The 21241-nt window shown below is 44.2% G+C and overlaps 1 protein-coding gene across 1 annotated transcript in view; it reads left to right on the top strand.

Moving 5' to 3' along the window:
• LOC128710449 (MOXD1 homolog 2-like) overlaps positions 1-20939 on the top strand; it is a 43604-nt gene extending 22665 nt beyond the window's left edge. Inside the window, exons 4-9 of the mRNA XM_053805501.1 lie at positions 2517-2696; positions 5925-6437; positions 6516-6678; positions 6857-6992; positions 15141-15309; positions 20634-20939. Of these exons, the coding sequence (XP_053661476.1) occupies positions 2517-2696; positions 5925-6437; positions 6516-6678; positions 6857-6992; positions 15141-15309; positions 20634-20939 (1467 nt within the window). The remainder of the gene's footprint in view (positions 1-2516; positions 2697-5924; positions 6438-6515; positions 6679-6856; positions 6993-15140; positions 15310-20633) is intronic.
• Positions 20940-21241: the final 302 nt, after the last annotated feature.

The following is a 21241-nucleotide window of genomic DNA, read 5'->3' as shown; positions in this document are numbered from 1 at the left end:
GACGCAATTTTGCGTACCGTTTGGGGGAAATTTTGTAAAATCACTTCACCAAAATGCAATCATAAGACATGGTGAAAGTAAATATTTTTCTACAACCCACTCTGCTGCTGGGGAAGACGTGAAGGCAGCTGGTATGTATGTTCTGGCGTACAAACAAGGTCACCCTATTGGAAAGCAATCGTTCCCTCGGGAGCAGCCGAAAGAATAGAATCAAACAAATACTTAAAAAAAACGATGGTATTATTGTTTCTCGGGGCAAATATTTGGTTGCCCCGCGTACGTCTGTAATAATCTTCACAAAAATCAACCATGAATTAAGCGCCGTAAGAGGCACTCCGTGCTGAAGTGCATGGAGAAATGACGTCTTGAAAGGATAAAGGAAGAGATGTGAAAAAAGAAAGGCATTCCGCGGCGGTTTTGTACTTGATAAAATTGTAGGGGCTCATCCCTGCGAGGAACCATGCTGTTCCAGAAGAATCGCACTGAAAAACGATCCTTATTTCGTCTTCCTGAAAGGGCCAACGGGATTCTGCATCCTGGCAATCCTATCGAACAATTGCTCCGCGAATGAAGCGCACACGCTAAGATTGCCCAGCAGGAAGCGGATCATATAGCCCCCAGTTTGTCGAGAGAGACGAAATTAATGCCATGAAGAAGCGGTGAATAAATGAATTATACCAAACCGCCGTTCCATAGTGAATTGTACTGCCGAATGGAAGGGATGGGTTGAAAAACACTCAACCGCTGTGTGCTGTGTAAATGTCCCGAACTGCGTACAGAAGGAGGTACGAAAGGCAACGAGAAATGGACGACAATCGCGTATGCAAAGGAGGGTTTGGGAGTTTTGTAATTTGATCTGTGGATCTTCTGTTCGGTCCCCTTTCGTCGCGTGATGTTTGCTGCGTTCGTGTGGTATACACAACTGACGCCACGTTAATTAGAAATTAAATGAAAAACGTGCGGACATTAAAACATCGTAGTTCGTTTGCTTAATCCCGGTAATAGAATTTAGGTTGGAAAAGATTTGCGTTACAACGACCATTTGACTTCCAACTGCAGAAGAAGACGGGCCTTTCAATGTGTCCTTTTTCAATCTTGTGTCTTTATAATTCAGAACGCACCGTACCCCTTTTCTTTGCATAGGACAACATTCTAACGAGCACACATTCGGAGGGAATGGAGAGCAAACGAGTTTATTGCGCCCTCTTAAACATTCGCCTCATCAGCACGTTCAATTCTTCCACTAACGGACCGAAAGAATCGATAGTTGATCGATCAAATCACTCTTGCACGCAAAACGGCTCCGGAGCCGGAGAAATGTGCTCACATTCTACGCAAAAGTGTCAACCCGGTCTCGCCGACGTTGGCATTGGTACGCTGACGAGCTGCTCGGCGGCGCTTGCTCCGGTTTGTGATACTGCGCCCAGAATACTCATCAATCTCAATTCCTTCGTCGCCAACGGGTGGTGTACCGGTGTACCGGCGTTCGATGTCACATTCCGGTCGTATTCAGATCATTCACTCAAATCGCGCTTGTTCGAGATTTTCTTCGACAGGTCTTGCTTTCTTTCTTTCCTTTTCGGACGGAAAACGGAAGTGGTGCGGTATGTTCTCCCTTGCCCTAGTATGATCTGTGAAGCCATTTGCCGTCAGTTTGCTCAGTCCCCTTCCGAATGTCTCCCGCATGCTCCACGGTAGCTGGGTGGGGGAGAAACACGCATGAACGTCTTTCTCTACTTTATGCAAATGAGGTGACACCATTATTCGTTAGATCGGGTGTGATGGTGTGATGCGCACGAATAACTTCATTCCGGTGGTTTCCAAAAGGCGGAAAGCGTAATCTAGCATACCGGCGGCAGCTTATCTCCATTTATCAAGTGCTGCAGGAGTTGATCACTGCCGGTTTCTCGATTGACGTACTGACGATAGTTGACGACTGCAAGTGTAGCCCTATTGGGAATGGGAAAGCTGATTCGAAGTAGATAAGAGCAATAGTAATGGGAATGGCGTTTCTGCCTTGTGAAGTGATATACTTTTAATCAAATAGTCTTTTCCTTGCTTTCGTACGCTTAAAGGATTTGTTTTGTGAAAGAAAGTTAGTTAACAATTTACGTCACTTGAGACTTAAAGCTATCCTCAATAAGGGATTTTTAGTTGCAAATACTGTTCTAAAAATATAGCTTCTAATTGGCTGTACTAAATTTACTACTACATACTAAATTTGAAACAATAGCGCCATCTATTGCTAATATTGTCAATCTCAAATAACAATACTAATTGCTTGTGTTGTTGCAAATCGGAAACAGCGTGTTATCATTTCATTTATTATGAGTCAGATGTGCAATAATCATTAAAACCGTAATATCCTCACACGTGCCCAACGGTTTTTAATTATTTTTGCATTTCTGCAGTGCTTCTGCAATCAAACCAATTTACATCAACCAATCAATAGCTTCTGCTCGATTGCTTTGTTTTGTGCTAAATCAATCTCTTACTTTCCTTCTACTCTCTTGCAGTACGAGCCAGTGTTCGATTCCAGCACGAGCGTCCTCTACCTGAACCATCTCATCCTGTACGAGTGCCAAGGGTTGTCGCAGGAGCTGGAGCAGCTATCCCGCGAACGAGGCCAACCCTGCTTCCGGCTGCAACCGATGCACTGCAACACCGTCGTAGCTAATTGGGCCCGTGGATCTGACGTAAGTAGCGTGACAGAAGTAGCAGGACCGACCAATGAAGTTGCCGTATCTTACAGTGTTGGTGGTGCTCAAGATACAGGGAAACCCGACTTCAAAACACCACGGCAAAGCAGAACGATTTTTTCGCACTCTTCTGTTACGAACTTTCATATCACCACAGCTTTTTCCGCTTCTTTGTGCTCGATGCTACATCGCGCACCGTAGGGCGGAAACCTGTGAACCAGATTTCTGCTTTCAAACGGAAACGGAATGGAACCTGAACAAGATGGAAGCAATAACAAAAAAATCAAACAACAGAAACAGAAGAGAATCGAGCGTTCCAGCGCTTGGTTTGTGTAGGTGACAAAAGTCACTCTCATTTTCCGCCCGCTAATTAACTAACGGTTACGGCTTGCTTCCGTCAACGGTATGGCTTTTCCGTGCATTTTCATTTGTACCTATTTGGGAGCAGCTATTTCGTTTGTGGGTGGGTTTGGTGGGACGTTTTTGTTCTCCTCCAAACGACGCTAGGACGACGCTTCTCCGGTGTGGGTGTTAACATTCGAAAAGACGCTGTAGTGGCAAGAAATATTCTTTCGCCTTTCTGGTATCAAAATGAAACATACAATCTCCGCCTTGTGCCAGCGTCTACTACTCTGAGCGTTTTATCCCTGCCACAGCTCGAAAGGTGAAACATCCGCGACAGAAAAAAAGCCAACCGATGCAGCAAAACATGAAAGAACATTTACGCACTGCTGGATCACTGATTTTTCGCTTTCGTTCCGCACCGAAGCATCGGAAATTTTGACTTTGAAGCAGTGCGTGTGTGTGTGTGTGTGGGCTTCTACGTTAAAGACCACGTTAAGGGTGCGTTCTTTCACGGACGCTTAGAACGCTGAAACGTGCTGCCGGTGCTAATATTTGCGTGTTCCGGTGCCAGTGAAAATTAGGTCACCGAAAGCACAGAAGCACACCTAACGCAGCCGCTGCTTTGTGCAGCAGCAGTGTGTGAACGGTTTTTTTTGGTTGTTGTGCCCTGCTCATCCCATAAAACAAAACAGCAGGAAAATAGAAAATAAACAAATACCGATGCCAGCGGCGGCAGTACAGGCCGGTGGTGTAACAATGCCATGTAACAAGGATTGTTAATGAAACTGCCAACAAAAACTTCCCATCTCTCGGTTTAGCGGTGAGGGAGCAAGAATAAAAACAACTGCGCTTGTGCTTTGTAGCTTTAGTAGTGCTGTCATACAAAAAGAACAAAAAAAACGGTACACAAAAATCCCACCTCAAAAGCTGCAAAATTGTTCCCGAAAAATGGTTTAACAAGCGCAGCTCGATGGGAGGATAAAATAGTTTTCATTGTGCCCTCGCGTTCATCGCATGCAAAAATGGTTATGTTACGCCAAAACAACAATTCCGCGAAAAACATATTACATTTCGCGAGTGTGTCGACATGTTTCGCCTTCATTTGTTTGTTTATTTGTTTGCTCTAGTCCACCTACCGTTTTAGTTTTATGTACAACATTTATTTGTTCTTAGAAATGCATTGATGTGAACAATGCGCTTTGGGGTAGGGAAATAAAATCGTATCTGCCATTCACCCCTAATTGGTCAGAAGGACGCTGGTAGATTGAAATTGGCAGTGAATGTTGAGAGGTGAGCTTTGTTGTGCCTTTTGCATACTTTCAGGCGCTATAAACAAGAATGTGGTTTTACGTGGGAAATCCTAGTTTATTGTTATTATGTTTTCGTATAATGTGATAATTGAATTCAACGGATATCGACAATATTATAAAATTGAGAAAAAAATGACAAAGTTTTCATGTGCTCCATTCATTTACATTCATTTACAGAGAAAAATCACAGAAGCGACCAGTCCTTTGAAAAACAAACGTTTAGTTGAGATGTATGGATTCAATTAATATTTTGATTCGAATGAAACGAATATTTTTGTGTGATGTAGAAATAAATGAAACAAACTGTCTTTAGCTAAAGCATCAATTGGATAAAAAAGAAGATTTGCCCACGGTTCTAGCGACAGGCTTTAATAAACGCCCGCTGATTGTAAGCAAACAGTACCGAGCGAACAAATCAAAATGAGCATAACTGCTTGAAAAGCGTCCTTACCGATCGTACACAACAGCAGGGAACAAAAGATGAGAAAACAAATCGACAAATGGCTGATTGAATTTGTGCCGCTTAGTGCCACAGAAAGAAAATGGAAGGATAGGCAAAAAACGACGGACTACATAAAAGTAGAACACAATCCCATCCATCCACGCCCGGCACGGTTTGGTGGGAAAAGCTTTTCTTTGCTCGGCTTCTTGCTTTCTGTGTTTTTTTTTGTTTGGTTCATTCGTCTGTTTCCCCGGGAAGGCGCCGATTGGTAAACGCGGCGACCATTCGAAGCAGAACCAAACCACCCCCAGGAACAGTGAACAAGACGAATAAATTAAATTACACGATAGAATAAATTTGCCAATTGCCAATTCAATTTGAATGTGATGGAATGTAATGAATTTCGCGTTCGCCGTTCGGTCGCACACCGATGTGCTGTGTCATCACCCGTCGCCGTGAACTGATTTTCCTTCACGCTGTTCTTACAAACCGGTGCAAAGACCTTGCACCAGGTGTGGTGCCAGGTGTGCCCACGGTGCGGCTACGTTTCGTCACGTCCCGCACCCGAAAGCGGTTCGAAAAGAGGTGTAATTTATCGCATTATTCGCGCACACTACGACTAGTGTTACGGGTCGCATCCGTTTATGATGTGTACTACACTTGGCGCGCACTGGCGGATTGGAATAGTGGTTCGTTTGGGATCACCGTTCGGGCAGGAGCGCGTAACGCGCGGGAAACAGTAGCAAATGGGTATACGGAGCGTGACTTTTACGACGATGACGCCATGCATCTGCGCTTTGCCGAGCGTTATTACCGAGCCATTGTTCCGTGCAGTTTATGAGTCTGGGATTGGCACTTACGGAATAGTGCGAGGAGCTTCAATCGTAAAAACTGTACGCTCCGAAAGACGGCTATAAAGTCGTCTTGGCTGTTCGCTTCCAACAACCGAACGGGAAGATTTACGTCGCTGCTTACATGACTTAGCAAAACCTTGTAAAAGGCAGATCGGTGTCATTATCGGTCCCATTCAACAGACGTGAACATTTTAAATTTGCACTCCTGTACTAACAACTAGCTCAAGCATCTTCCCAACCTCCACCGTTCTAATGTTTCTTCCTCTCCGCACAGGGATTCACCTTCCCACCGGAAGCCGGCTACCCGCTCGAGTCACACCAGGCCACGTACTATATGCTCGAGACGCACTACAACTATCCCGACTACACGTACGATTTCTCGCCGTTCTATCGGAAGAATCTCAGCAAGCAGCAGCGCAACATGAACATTAAATCGCGCGATGAAACGGCCGAACCACAGCCGGAAGACAGCGATGCGCGTTCGAACGCCGACGAGGACCTGACAGACGATATGGACGATAGTATCGCCATGGAGCAACAGATGGTGGACAACTCGGGGCTGAAGCTGTATTACACGCACAAGCTACGCCAGCACGATGCGGGCGTCCTGTCCGTTGGGCTCGATCCGAACTGGCGTCACATCATTCCACCCCGGCAGGAGAACGTGGTATCGCAAGGCCACTGTATCGGGGCCTGCACGCAGCGGGCATTCCCACGCGATGGCATCAACATCTTCGCCGTCATGAGCCGAACGCATCTGATCGGACGACAGGTGAAACTGCGACAGGTAGGTACCGGAACGGGGACAAATTCTTCCAAATATTTTCCACTGCTAAATGTTCACCTACCAACCACCATTTGCCAGATCCGGGGAAACGTGGAGCTTCAGCCGATAATGCGTGACACAAACATCGATCCAAGCTATCAGGACTACCGCCGGCTGACCGTTCCGGTGCGCGTACTCCCAGGTGATAGTCTCGTTGCGGAATGTATCTATGACAGCTCGTCCCGCAAATCCATCACTCTCGGTAAGTGAACCGGCTGTCGGCTGTCACACTTCACTGACGGCCATTAAAGTGCTCTGTTTGGTTGTGCCTTTTTGGGGTACGCACGGGTCTCGCCCACGGGAGACTGTTCTGACGGCCGGTCAACATTGTCTTGGGGTTTAAATTCACGTTTATACGACTACGTTCGTTTTCCCTACAGGTGGCATGACGACCCGGGAGGAAATCTGTATCATCCTGACACTGTACTACCCTCGTCAGCGGGAGTTGACATCGTGCCATTCGCTGCCAAGTCTGCCGACCGTGCTACACTCGCTGGGCATCGAGGAGCTGGCTTCGTAAGTACAGTCAAATATGTTAAGACATTTTGCAACGCCATGGAAGAAGGTGGGAAAAATGTGTTTTCAGGAGAAAGTAACTGACGTTAAGTCTGCTGTGAAAAGTTGTGTGGGATGTCGAGCTTTAAGGATAAATTAATGGACTTGGATACTCCTATGTGTTCATTTCTATGTGTCTTAATGAAGGTGGCAGCGCTGTGTACTTTATATGTGTTTTATTGCTGGGTTGCATTGTCTTGAATGGAGTTCTTGAAAAGAACAAGACCACGATGTCCAGTGTAACTATTGTGTGTTAAATATGCTTCACAAATTAGTTTCCAAATAGAATCCGATCTGGTCTTCGCACGGCTGGGGGTTTCTTTTGGGCAAAACTGTCAGAGATTTCCTTCTGAGAATATGAAATCTCCTTAATGTCTCATATTCTTTGACATAATGACCACCGCAGATCTTGCGGGTCCGTCTTCTGTCGAAGTTTAAAGAAACTATTTCCTCGTCGTACTGAGCAGCAAACTTCAATATCGCACATTAAAGTAGTGTTAGAAATTCCAAGGAATTAGAAAGTGTAGAGAAATTTGGTAATTATTTAATGACCGTTTCTACTTCCTGTCCCCTGCAATGAAATTTTCATCTATTTGTATTCTTTCCAAGAATCAAGCATCATTCATTCAATTTTGAAGATTACTCCCTTTTCAGTTCGGCACACTTCCCGTTCGATAAATACGGTTCCCGTGTCTCAGAACGCGTCTCGCATAATGATAACCCCTTTCCCACTGATGTCCTAAAAGTTTAGAGCGAGCGTGCCGTTGCAAAACGTGACATTTAATTTGTATCACTCTTGGTTCCCTTTTAACTCTACTTGATGATCCTTGGTTCTGCAATCTTTTTGCTCCCAAAAAATGAGAAAAGATGTCAGCTGAAAGGTTCTCAAAGCCTACAAGCCTTCAAGTTTATTTCGAGTAGGTTCTGGGTTTTGAAAGAAAGCGATAGAACGATTTGTTGCCCCCATTGTTGAATGATAATTTCTATCCTGCTTTTGTGAAAATCATTTCTTAGAATTGGGAAAAAACGATCACACCGCACCCCGGAGGTCAGGGTACGTGAGTGGAATGAATTACAAGAAATTGGAACGAATGTCCCGAATCGATCGAACCGGAAAAGGGCCCTGTATCGATTATCGAATCCTTCCCACTCAACTGTGTAACGAAGTAGCTTAATGAGTATTATCAACGGATATTTTTTAGGCTGGGAGTGGTCAGGCAAACCAGCTGCTAGTGAACAATCACACAAAAAAGCGGAAAGGAAAAAGGCCACAACAATCAGTTCCCTTTTTTTCGTGCGCCTGTTTGGAGGGTTCCATTTCCGGCACCACAAAACAATCGACCGCAACCGCACTGGGACACACAAACCACACTGTCGGCGTATCTTCGAAGTGTTGGAAAAGTATGAAAGTTGTGTGACAATAAAGGAGAAGCAACGCCTTTATCGCACCCAATCGCCTCTTCTCGCTAGGAATGCGAATACTCCGAGCGTAAAGATGCTGGAATTTGTGAAATAATTTTTATTTTCATCTTTTTTTGTGCTGAAGCTTTCCTTTTGCTTTGTAAAATTCTGCTAGAAATAGGCAAAACCCATCCCAAGAGATACAGTAGGAGCTTTTCCGCGGTGTATAAATGAATTGCTTCAGCTATTGTGCATGTACGTGTGTACAGTCCGATTCGTATCCTTATTCACTCTCGGGCTTCCTGGCCAATGCCTTTGTGAAAACTTCTCTACCTCTGCGGACCTTTTTTCCGATCTTTAGACATTCTGTGCTCCTCGCTTTCAATTTCTTCGAAAGCATCTCAGTCCACCTGGCTAGTCCGTGCAGACCTTTCAACTGACCGGATAGAAAAATGTTTTCCACCTCGCACCAAAGCTCTCGCCTCAATCGTCACCTGCCTGTAACAAATTTGTTCAGTTTCAAGCCCTCAGACCCTCAGCATCACTGGTGGTGCGTTTTTTACCAATAATGAAGGTAAACTGGTACCGCATAAGCGCTTCAAATGGTAGTAATTTCTTTCGAAATTGAAAGAAAAAATCTACAAAAAGAAAAAAAAAACCCTACCCCACCCGAATCTTTGTTTCAATCCGTATTTTGTCTTTTGGTTCTTATTACATCCTTCTAGTTGTTTGCGAAACGGAACCTTCGAAAGAGGTGATGGATTGTTCATTGAATGTAAGAGAGCAGCGGCAACAAAAAATGCTACCACGAAAAGGAAAATGGAAAAATCTCATTAAATTTTAATGATAGCTCTTTTTTCTGCTGCCGCCTTCGTGCTGCGTTGCTGCATCCCTGCAAAAGATGGCGAATCACAATGGTGAAATGCGAAAATAAGGAAAAACGAATCAAAATGATTTCATCCATTGCAGCAGTTACAGGTTTTTGCCAATGCAACCTACCAGATGCCTGATGAGATATTATATTTTACATCGTGGCCACCGGGACACTTTGGTTTCCTTTCATCATGGTGCGACAGTTTTTTGTTTTTGTTTTGTATTTTATTTTGGTTTTCGTAGAGTTGCAGGTGATGCAGATGATAAAATGGCACCGACCGCCAACGATCGGCGAAATGAAACCTTTTTCATCTGACCGCGCACCGTGCCAACTCAACCGAACTGCTCGCACTAAAGGCAAAAATAAAACATTTAAACATGTTCTTTTTTTCCTTTTTTTTTGCTGCATTTGGCTATCCGCAAAAGGAACAAAGGCTGTATGGTCAAAAAAATGCCGGGCGCCACCCTTATTGTGGGAGGCAGTTTCCGCAGGCAGAGTCGTATTGACATGGGATCAACACAAACAAAACAACGGCGAAAAAAAGACGGGGAAACTTATCTTGTTTATAGTTTTGTGGCCACTGTCAACCGCATTGCTGTCCCCAAGCCCACAACGCGGGCCTCCCATGGGGGACGAGCGCTAATGCAATGGAGGACATTTTTCTTTTTCACGAAATGAACCATGATCGTCATTAAATTTTTGATGCAAAATACAGTTCACAGTCACAATACAAGCAGATACATCACAATCTTTTTTTTGCGCGCTGGTGGCCCTGGTGGCATGGCGATCGTTGTTATCTTTATCACGCTCCGATGGTGCATTGCTGGTGCTGGGTGTCGTTCCTGATGATGGCAAATGAGCATGGCGCAAAATCAAATGAAGCGATGATGAACCAAAAGGAGTGTGCCGGGAATCTCGAGCATTTTAGTGCACATCATGAAATATTATATTAGACGAATGATATAGGAGTAGACTAATAGTCATGCAAAGGACGTGACAAGATTAGTTTTTTTGATCACAAAGGTTCAACACTATGATATCACTTCACGTTTAAAGAAGTAAAAGTTCCATAATGATACTAACATGTATAAAATGGCAATGGGAGTAATTTATTTCGTTAATAATGACTATTACAGTTATAGCCCGTTGTTAAAATTTAATCCCAGGATCGATGACACGGGATTTGACGGAAATAAAAGTGTTAAAGAATACCCAAGGCGCCAGCTAGTTAATAATTGGTTTATTAAAAAGTGTCATATAAAAGTAACATAAAAAGAAAATAATAGAAACCGAAGAACATTTAGCAATAGACGCCATAGTTTTTTCCAATTCATGTTAAACAGTGGGGCACAAAATTCACGCGAAAAGATTAATCTTTTTCCTCACCCAGTTACCAACAGGCAGTAGAACACTTTGCGAAGAAAGTGTTGTTGGCTTAATAATGACATGTTTTTGTTCCACTAGTACAACAACTTTTCCCAGGTATTCTTCTCACCACCCTGCAAAGGATAGCGTTGTAATTTGTTGAGGGAAAAATGCAACGCTAATAAAAACATTAAGTACATCCTCTCTTTGCAACAAAGGAGCGTGTGTCTGTAGTGAACAAAAATCTCGTTGGGAAAAAGTATCGGAAAGCAGCGTACGGTAATGGGGCGGGTTAGCGTGGGAAGGCGAAAAGTAATTTGCACCTGAGAACTTTTGCCTACATGTTTTCGCATTATTTATCATCTCGTACCATTGCCCAGCTAGGACCCTCCACAATGAACGTTATGCAATATCGTTTGCAAGACTTTCCATTGCATAAAGCGACAAAATCGAGAGGGTACAGAAAAAGGATCGTAAAATTTTCCTCATAGGGAGAGTCATCCCTGTGACAATTGCACCTGATGCTCTGTGTGGTCGTACCGCCATGGGTAACGGGCCCAGAAAAAAGGAATCGAAAGGATTTGCAGCTAGAAATCCCAATCCCAGGGACAATTCCGATGGGAGTCTTACGTCTTCGTGATGGGATTGTTGTTCTTTTTTTCTTCCTCTACCATTAGTCGCCTTAAGATTAGCACAGGCTTTGTCTCACCAACAGTAACGACAATGTTGCCGGATTGTCTCATCACCCTTGCCAGATATTGTTTGAATGTGGGATATTATCAGCAGTTCCAGTAGCCATCAATGCCTTTCCCTTTTCTTAGATATTTACTTTCTAATGCATATTTCGTGTTACGAAAATCTCCGTTTCGTTGTTGCGAAATTGAATAAGACACGACCAACCACTAGCTGACAGCTGAGGGCCTATAACTTCGTTTCCGATATTTAATGTGTCCCCGATGTGCGCTAATGACATTCCGAATGGTGTGGAAGTGTCAGCATCCTAAAACCAGCACTCCCAGTAGAATTATTTTAATTAAAACATCGAAATCTCAAAGGTTAACGGAACCGGTGACTGATGGAGTTTGTTCGCACTCTACGCGGTAACGTTACAGGTTCGCGCGCAAAGTTTAATCCCGCTTTCCGTGAGCTGGTCTTGCATTAAAAGGATTGAGTCGATGAAGCGATACTTTTGCTCTGGGTGAAACTTTACCTTAAAAGCTCCCATATAAACGCTAATGAGCGGTGGATTCACCTGTATTCGTCAGATGGGTTTAGCGCTGTGGTTACAGAGTGCTGCTCGCTTTCACTCGTTCAACAGTGAAGTTATTGAAACGTAAGTAGACAGCAACTAACTTTTAAAGCCGTTCTGAATGAAGCACCGAGAGGGTATTGTTGAACGTTGCTTTTTAAAGGGAACACCTCGAGAAACAGTGTAGCGTAGATGTGCTGTAACATTTATGTCGAAGAACTAAACCAATTTGATTAAATATTTTTAAAATCAATTTGCAACTGACTAATTGGATAGCAATGAAAGCCATTTAGTCGTTGATAGGTCGTTAAAAATGAAAGGGTTTAACCTTTAACTAAGTTCATTGACAGTACGTTTGTTTTATTATTTTATTGTTAAAGTATAATGCTGGGATTAAAAATTTAGTTTTAACGTCATGATTTTGTAAGCCGTGAAAGTATGAAAGTTTGTTGCCGTTAACTTAAAATGTTTTAAAAACTCGTTGGCATATTTTTCATTTTTCTCTGTATTCTGTGAAAGCAATAATTGTTCTGTTTGCACAATAATGAATCAAATAAATATAAAAAAATGTATTGCTAAGTAATTCTTGTACGCACCCTTGCGGTACCAAACTGTATCGAACAACCACACAACGGCAGGAATTGGTGAAAACATTCCCGCGCGCTAAGCGTAAATCTCATTTCGAAAAGTGCGCGAAAGTGGGTAATGAATTACTTTCACTACCTCCGTATCTTCTCCCCATCCCGTCCCCATGCATCGCTAATCCACAACGACGAGAAGAAAACCGTGGTGGAATTTTTCAGCCACAATAGAAAAAAAACACAACCAAACTCACAAAGCCTGTCGCGGACAGGCTGGAAGAAATGGGTTTTTCCTTTCCCCGCACAGGAAGACGGGGAAATACGCCATTCCTTGTTCGCACCCTTCCTGCCGCGCTCAGTGCCGCTATGCGTTGTTTGCGACCGTGCTATATGTTTGATCTTGCACAACGAATGTAATAAATTACTTTCGAAATAATATATATAAATACATACTGCCATCACCATGAGGGTGCGAGCGAAGGTAGCATTCCATCGTCTCGCTGCTAGCTAACAACCCTCGCAGCCGGAGTGCAATATGGCGCAGGCCAGGCAGAGGAAACCCACCGGAACGCCAACTGCGAGCTTCACGCTCTAAAATCCAAAGCCCTCATCGGTTGTGTGGGAGCCTGGTTAGCGCTACCAAAGGGAAAGTGGAAAGGAGAAGAAAAGCATGGTCAGACTGTACAGCAACTGCCAGTCGACACACTTTTTTATGCCACCAAGTGTTACTTCTCCACAAGAATGTTGTTGCATCCCTTAAAACCCGATGGCTCCATCATTTTGACCAAAAACTCGACTCCACTCGGTGTCTTGTAGGTGGTAAAGGGCGCCTAGCTAAAGAGAGAGAGAGAACAAAAAAAAAACCGTAACGAAAACGGTTCAAAACCATTAACCACTTAAATTTATTGCTGAAAAACATAATTCTTCGGAACGATTACGGCTGGGAAATAAATTAAGTAACGAAGCCCGGACTCGTCGCCATCATCGTCGGCATCATCTACATCTAGTACGAGTTTCAGTTCATCCTTCAAAGGGAAAGGACGCGGCGTGGAGAGAAAGAACCCATTCGTAAAATAATTTCTCTTCCCATTCCCTAGCGACACAGCGGTACATTTCTTCAAAACGTTTGCCAAAACGCGCCCGTACAGAATTAACACCGCTTTGCGAAAAAGTAAATTTAGGTATAGTGTTGTTGCTTGCCCAGCCACCGGCTGTTGGACTGAACGTTTATTTAGAACGAATCGTACCAAACCCCAAATATTTCCCATACGTCCCAGTGACGGTTCGGCTATTAATCTCGGTGGATAGAAAAATGGATTTTCCTCATCTTGCGAAACGGCAGCAAGCCCAGCAAGCAGTTACGGTTCTGTTAATTGAGGCCGCTGTTTTGTGCAAAGGTGCACACGAGGGCCCGACGAAAACCACACAAAGCACATGAGTGCTTAGGACAATCAATCTTGAAGGTTTTGGTGAGGTTGATTCGGTTTTGAAAAATTGACGAATCTAATTTAGTTTGTATTGTGGCAGGGTGTATTTCTTACTAAGAAATGCTTCTTTGTTAAAAAGAGTAAAATTTCCTTATATAAGTTCTATGTAGTACTTCCTAGACACCTTGGAAGTACAGAGTGGAGTAGAAAACTTTCCAAAACGATGTCATACTCTCGGGCATTGTAAATGTAGAATTTGATTTGAATAGATTTTCGGGAAAAAATAAAAAGCTTTTGAGCAAACAGCAGGGAGAGATTATTGACAACTTCTTTCAGTTGTCTAAAATTTCTAAGAACGTTTTTTACGGTTCTGCCAAATAATTATTGCCACTTCCATAGCCCCTTGTTCAAATAAAGTGCACCATATCCACATAACTTCCCATTAAATGAAAGCACTTTACAGCCAATTGATTCGTTATTGTGACCTAACGCCCAACTCGGCTGGTTCGAATCGGTTTGTGACGTCATCTGTACCGTTGATTCGGTAAAACCGCAGCCGGAGGGTTCGGTGGAACATTTCAAACCCAACCGGCCACGTAACCGCTGTAAACTAACCGTTGTACTATGCAACAATTTGCAACAATCCACCAGCGTAACCGAGAGTTGTTCTTCCGCTTAAAAACATTACAAAAATTCACACACACATACTAAACGCCAAAGCCTTATCGTCAAACCACGGTCGACGGGTGGGCAAGTCCATTAGCACACCTGTCCTTCCCACGGTTCCCTCCATTGGTGGGTGTTACGGCCATTTTTGGACCCCATTTCGGGGCTACAGGAGTTTGCCCAAAAACCCATCGCCAACCGCAAACTGTCCGGTTCACTAATATTCCGGCCCCCCTGTCGACCGGTAATGGGTCGGTTAGGGTTTCCTGTCACTTTTTTCTACTTTCTGCAATTTTGGCACAATTTAGCAACCGATAGGTTAGGTTTGCTGCCTGTTCGTTTTTACGCTTCGATCCGAATCGATTAACGCACGTTACACCATTACGGGTCGGACAGTTGCTGCGCCGTGTCTATGCGTGTACAGGTGTAGATCTATTTTCAAACATGCATGCCCCGGTTTTTGACTTTAAACGAACCAAACCACACCGTAAAGTGCTGTGAGCTGTGAGTGTACATTTCGTTGCTGTTTCTTTCTTTCTCCAACAGTGGGACCAACCCGGTCGTGATAGCTTCCCCGGCCGAACTGGCCGGTATGACGCTCGAGAGACGGCTCACATCCTACGACTGGGAGAATCAGTTCGAGAGCTTCCAGGACGCGACTAGGCAGGGTTCCTTCAAGCCGCTCTGCTGGACACCGACCAATACGATGCTGCCGGTAAGTAAAATTGTCCCCGACGCTAAATTTTACCATGGATTGACAGTTTAGAAAGGGTTCCCGGAGAGTATTTTAAAGATATTTTCTACCAACTTCATTCGAGTGTGGGTGATGTCTAATACGGGAGACACGGGTTGTGTTTGTGAGCTGTTTTCAATTGACTGCCATTACGAGACGGCCACACCAGTGCAGTGTTTCCAATACCTGTCCTTTAATCCTTTCAGCCATCTCGGCTGTCCTTAACCATTACTGCACATGACAGTTTATGACAGGGTTCGTACGAAACCGATGAAGCACGTGTGGGATTTTCCTCCGCAGCCATACCCTCTACTAAAACTAGTCCGTTTGGTTTTGGACAACCCAAGTTGCGTGGGGGGGAATGCGATGGAATGGATGAAATAAAACTTTTAAATAAGCCTTCCGAAAATGGTAATGATAACATATAATTCCCCACTGGGGCACTTTGGTCCTTTGCAGTCGAGTTTTCTATGCCCTGTATGTGAGTGTCGTTTTTTTATGGAAGCATTACGTGCCAACTGTACCCAGTGAGACGCTAGTGAGGCCTTTACTGAGGAAAAAAAACTAAATACGAACCCTCCACGCTCAATTCCATTCAGCCGTACTACAGCAACACGTGTGGGAAGGAAGATTTCGATGGATTTCTCGCATGTCCGGGGTTATCTTCCCGGTTCCCATATGACTCACACGCACGAACTGTCGTGTGTGCGTGTTTCTATCCACTCTTTAATCCCTTTCTAACCCCTAAGAAAGCAAAAACTGTTTGGTAAAACTACCCACCATACCTAAGGGATTAGTTTCGTTTTACAAATGAAGCAAAATCCTTACGAGTCTCGTGAGGCTAGAACCTGTGACTTCGAGGCTTAGTGGAGGGTTTTTCTGTTGCTGTAGGGTGGCAGATTTCGAGTGAAACAAATGGTGCTATCTCGCTGATGAACGAAAATGAGACTTGTAATGGGTATTGCACAGCTTTGGGTAACTTTTTCTGCACAAAAACTTCCATTGCACTCCTTGGCACTAACGCTAATCTTAAGGATGGCGCCGTTCAAGTGGCAATTGAAACGCACGAACCGGTTTGTGAGGCCGCGTTTGAAACAAATTCTTCACAAAACACATATGCTATTTGCTACATGCAACATTATTTGGTTAGTGTGCAAACATAGACGAATGCACGAGGCAAAGAAGTCACAGCTAGACAAGCGCTCTTTAGTGTAACATCAAAGCGAAACACATCCCTTGAAGACGCAATTTTACACTAAAGTTGGAGTTGAGAAAAAGGATTTAGATAAAGACGAGATAAAACATAGCATTTTTACAAGACCAGTGCTAGCTGCCCTTTTCCTATGGGTTTGGAACACATGGGAACTTGCAAGGTACGTATGTTACCCACAAGGATACATGTACCAAGCGTTAAGCGCTAATGAGAGACAAACCTCGGTGCACGGAGCCGCAGTGTCCCATCCACTGCGCACACTACAGAAATGCTTGTCCCCAAGAATGACAACGACTTCTTATGTATACACAGTGACATCAAAGGACATTACAGCGAAGGTTGGGTTCGTGTATCTCGTTTTTTTTCACCTCCATTTTCCTTTCCAAACTGCAGACAGTTTGGTTGCATCCCCGAATGCAAGTGGGATGCCTGCATTCCAGCACGATGCACCTGTTTCGTAAGCCGTTGTTCGTAAGCCAATGTACTCCACACGTCCCGAGATTTACATTGTTCGCCAAGGTTGATGTTTTGTTACCCCTTTTATTGTCCAAAAAATGAGTTGGCGTTTTTTCTGCGCTCCTTTCTTTGGGGTTGTCTTTCCAAAGTCAACGACGTAGGGACATCAAAGAGTTTGGGGATTTTTTTTTCTACTGTGTTTTAAGATTGAAAAATTGCCTTACACATAATTCTTACTTTTAGAAGAGCTCCTTCTATGTCCGTGCTTATTACATCACGGAATTTTATTTCTTTCCGTATCACTTTATCACGCCCTAGATAGTGAAAAAAAGTTAACCAGGGCCAGGTTCTAGGTAACATGTTAGTGAATCATAAGAACTCTGAAAGTTAAGGGAAAGTAAATAAGGATGTTGTAATAAGTCGCTATTAGTCTCCTCCAGCAATATTAAATGGAAGAAAAATAAGCAGCTCCATCTGGTGTCGATAACGAAAAGCACTAATCAATTGAATGGATGGTGCAAATGAAGATGTCTCTCTTTTCCCTTCCTACCAGCACAAAGTCCAGTCTCCAGGGCCCGATTGTAAATTCTGCTGTTTCTTGTCATCCCAATCGGGTACAGGATCTTTAGTCTTTGTCATTTTTCTCAAAAGAAACACACATAATTCCTTTCTACCCCGGAACCCTTTTTGCATCGTTTCCTCCTCATTCTTTCCATTCTGTTACCAGAGAGTGTTTCAACGAGGCTCAAGCTTCATCGGTTTCGGCTCCTGGTCACGGCACCATCGCAAAAAAACTCACTCCAGACCATACCGGGCGCTATTATTCTCGATATGTTGTAATGTCGGCATCCCTTTGATGTTTGTTTCAAAAGCACTCGCGCGCACACTCACGCTCTTCTGTACTCCTTTTGTTATTTGCCCTTCAGGAAGAGTGTGTGGCATCCCAAGTTGAGCAGGGGGCCAAAGGGAACTAGGGAGCGGACGTTTTCTTTTCAACCCAAACCGACGTTGGGTGGAGATGGATGGACGGAGGGTTGATGATGATGTTGGTCGAGACATTTTTTAAGTACCCAACCTCCAGCCTTGCCACCTCCTTTAAATCTCTTTTTGTGGGTGGGGGTGAGTGTGCGGATGTTTTTTTTCTTCTTTTCCATGTCCAGACATCAGAGGCCGTTCCCGGTGCATTCGCCTCGTTGAATGGATCAATGGTTGGAAGCCAGGTTGGGAAATGGTCGGAACATGAGGCACGTAAAGAAAAAAAAAACACTTGTGTAAAGGAACTACTACATCATAAACTCTCCCGGAGGGGTTTCCGCTGGCTGGGTGGAATGAGGACAAGAAGTAGAACACCAGGTACTTGAAGTTTTGTCCGACAATCCCCTCCAGTGGCCTCCCGTGTCCTGCAGCGGTATGAAACGCCATAATAAAACCATTGATGGTAATGATTAGAAGAAACTGTGCGTGATTGCTTTATGAAGAAGTATAAAGACTCTCTCTGCCTGTGTGAGTGTGTACATGTGTACATGAGTAATAGAACATTAGATCGTCATCTACATCCTTCATCATACTCGGCCGGATGGATGCGAAGCGAAGCACTTGTATTTATAGTTTCATCCGGCACGACGAATCAAACGAACCCATGCCTTCACGCTTCCAACTAAGCATGAAAAACGCAATTCCGTGAATAATTCCACACCCACACTTTGGAGGTTCCTCAGCCCACTTTCTTCGTTGATAAATATTACATTTTTAATTTTTTATTCTCCCTTATTTGCCTATCTTCAAATGGTTGCAGCTTGAGACCATTTATACACTGCATCTGCAAAATAGGGACATTTTGTTGCTCCCGGTGCTTACCACACAACCGTCACGGCTTCAAACGGAATAATTGAGGCACGAAAGTTTGTTTTCTACACTCCACATCGCTTCCCCTTTTTCCCCTAATTTTGGGCTCTAGTTTCATAATTCTTAAGCGTGTCCCGTTTCGACGCGTTTTCATTTTATCTTTTTCCTTCCGTATAATTTAGCCCATCGGCCAGTTTGGTTTGGCCGGCAATGTTGTAAGAAAACTGGTCAGGACTAAGAAATTACAACATCGCAGCTATATTTCTAGCGTTCCCGCTCATGCCAGTTCCGCACGAAGTAAAAGCAAACACAGGCAGGGAACAAATGGCAGTAGCAGAAGAAAAAAAAACGCCCGAGAAGCTCGTTAAGAAGTTTCTTACATCTGAAGTACTGCACGGATTGTAATGATTCTGTTGCTGCAGGAAAACTTTACCGTTTTGTACGACGAAAGGCGCACTTAGTGCTGCTGCTGCGTTGTTGAGAGTGCATCCTTCCGGATGTTGAAACATGACCGCGGCATACGGGAGTCCTGGGGTCTTAAATCGTCAACATCGTTTTAGAGTTAATTTATTTTAAATGCCAATTATTCTTTGCATACAACCGCTGTGGGTTGTAAGTGGCATGAGACGCATTTGAATAAAGTGCCCCGCTAGTATCCATTCCAGTGCAGTTTTGAACGAACTAGATGCGATGATAAAATAAATATTTGTATATAGCAGCTCACTTACATTCATGCGGTTTTTGTCCTGTTTTCTATTTAATCAATTGACCGTGCAATGCGCTACAAAACTAGCAACAAAGCAAGAAAACAAACATAAGAAGGCAAAGGAAACACGAAACTTTCTTTCGTTCCTTGTATTACACAAGAAAATACAACTTGTAGTCCAAGTCCGTTCTCGTTAACAAATACTTTTGTTTTGCTCGAAGGTACCGATGCTGAGCTACGCTCTGCACATTCTGTTACTTCTTGCGCACTCGTGCAAATGGCGCTAGTAATTGGTATGCGGTTACTAGTACCACACCGATACGGATCCGTTTGCCGCCAACCGAACCATCTCACGACCACCGTTGATCTGTTCTGCTCGTCCATCGTCCATCTCCATTATTTGATGGATATATCCCGGGAACATCTCGTGATGGGGCCGCAAGCCATGAAAACGGTACCATCCAACGCAACATCACATTCCGACACCGCAAATGAAAAGTGCACGATGCAACTTTGCTTCCTCTTACCGGTTTGCGCTCTGCGTTCTTTCCGTAACCGAGAATAGGGTCCAACACCGTCCATCTTAAGAGCAAACGAATTGGAACAAATGACCAGAACGTTTCTACGTTTTATCTGGTACAATTTCTTATCCCCCTTCTCACATCACGGCCACTTGGCTCCGGATCACCGCCACTGTGTTCTGTGTGGCTGTGGGTTTTCGATCGGAAAACATTCGGTTTGGGGCTGTTCTTGTGTGGCTAGATATGAGTGGTATCATTTACCACGCCACAGAACGGAATGATTCGCTGTAAAAACCCTACCGAAAACATCAAGCCCGAAATGAAACTCCCAAAAAAAAAACATCATCTCTCTGGAACAGATACACTCCCGGTGGGAAAACACGAACTCGACAGAAACATTTAAACAGTAAAGTGGGTTTACCGACGTGAGAAACGTGATGAAATTTTCAATTCGAGAAAAATTCGCTTTTTCGCCCCCAGAAACACATTGAAGCATACGTTTTTCTAGTGCAACTTTTTCAATTTCTTTCTTTTTCTCTCGCTCTCTGTATTACTTCTCCCACAGGGCATCGAATCGGAATCGTTCAGCAGCAACATTACGCGCTCCTGGAAACCGATGGACAAGTGTCGAAACATTCACACGAACCTGGTCACCGAGACGGGTCCCAACATGATCGACATGCCGGCGATGGACGATCACGAATCGACCAATATGATCGATATCGATTTGAAGGCGAAAATGTCCCGCAGCGGGCAACAGACACCGCCGACCACCAACCATCGTCAGGTGGGTCGCAGCTCCGGTTCAACGCTGCTCGAATCATTCCTCGCCCTTACAGTCGCTGCAGTTCTTGGGTATGCTTTGCAGTAGAAGCAGATAGCTACGGTACAGTGCTCGGTCGCGCAGATAAACCAAGCATACGGAAAGCAATAAATACACATACCGATCACTCTTATCGACGACGGCGCACGCTGGCGACCCCCGCTCCGGAAGCTCATTAAACCGCACACAACGGAAACAATATAGTGCGCCCGATACTAACCCTCTAGGCGTAGCTATCTCTCTTATCTGTAAATATGTCGTGTATCAAATGTGCGCTTCGAAAAAGGGTTACAATATTGGTACCATCACCCTTTTTGTCGGGATAACCCAGCGTGTCGCGTCCCAGAGAT

The sequence above is a fragment of the Anopheles marshallii genome, chromosome 2 (genome assembly GCF_943734725.1).
Source record: "Anopheles marshallii chromosome 2, idAnoMarsDA_429_01, whole genome shotgun sequence".
Lineage (NCBI taxonomy): Eukaryota > Metazoa > Arthropoda > Insecta > Diptera > Culicidae > Anopheles > Anopheles marshallii.
The sequence above is the reverse complement of the archived record's forward strand: the minus strand, read 5'-3'. Positions and strand labels throughout refer to the sequence as shown.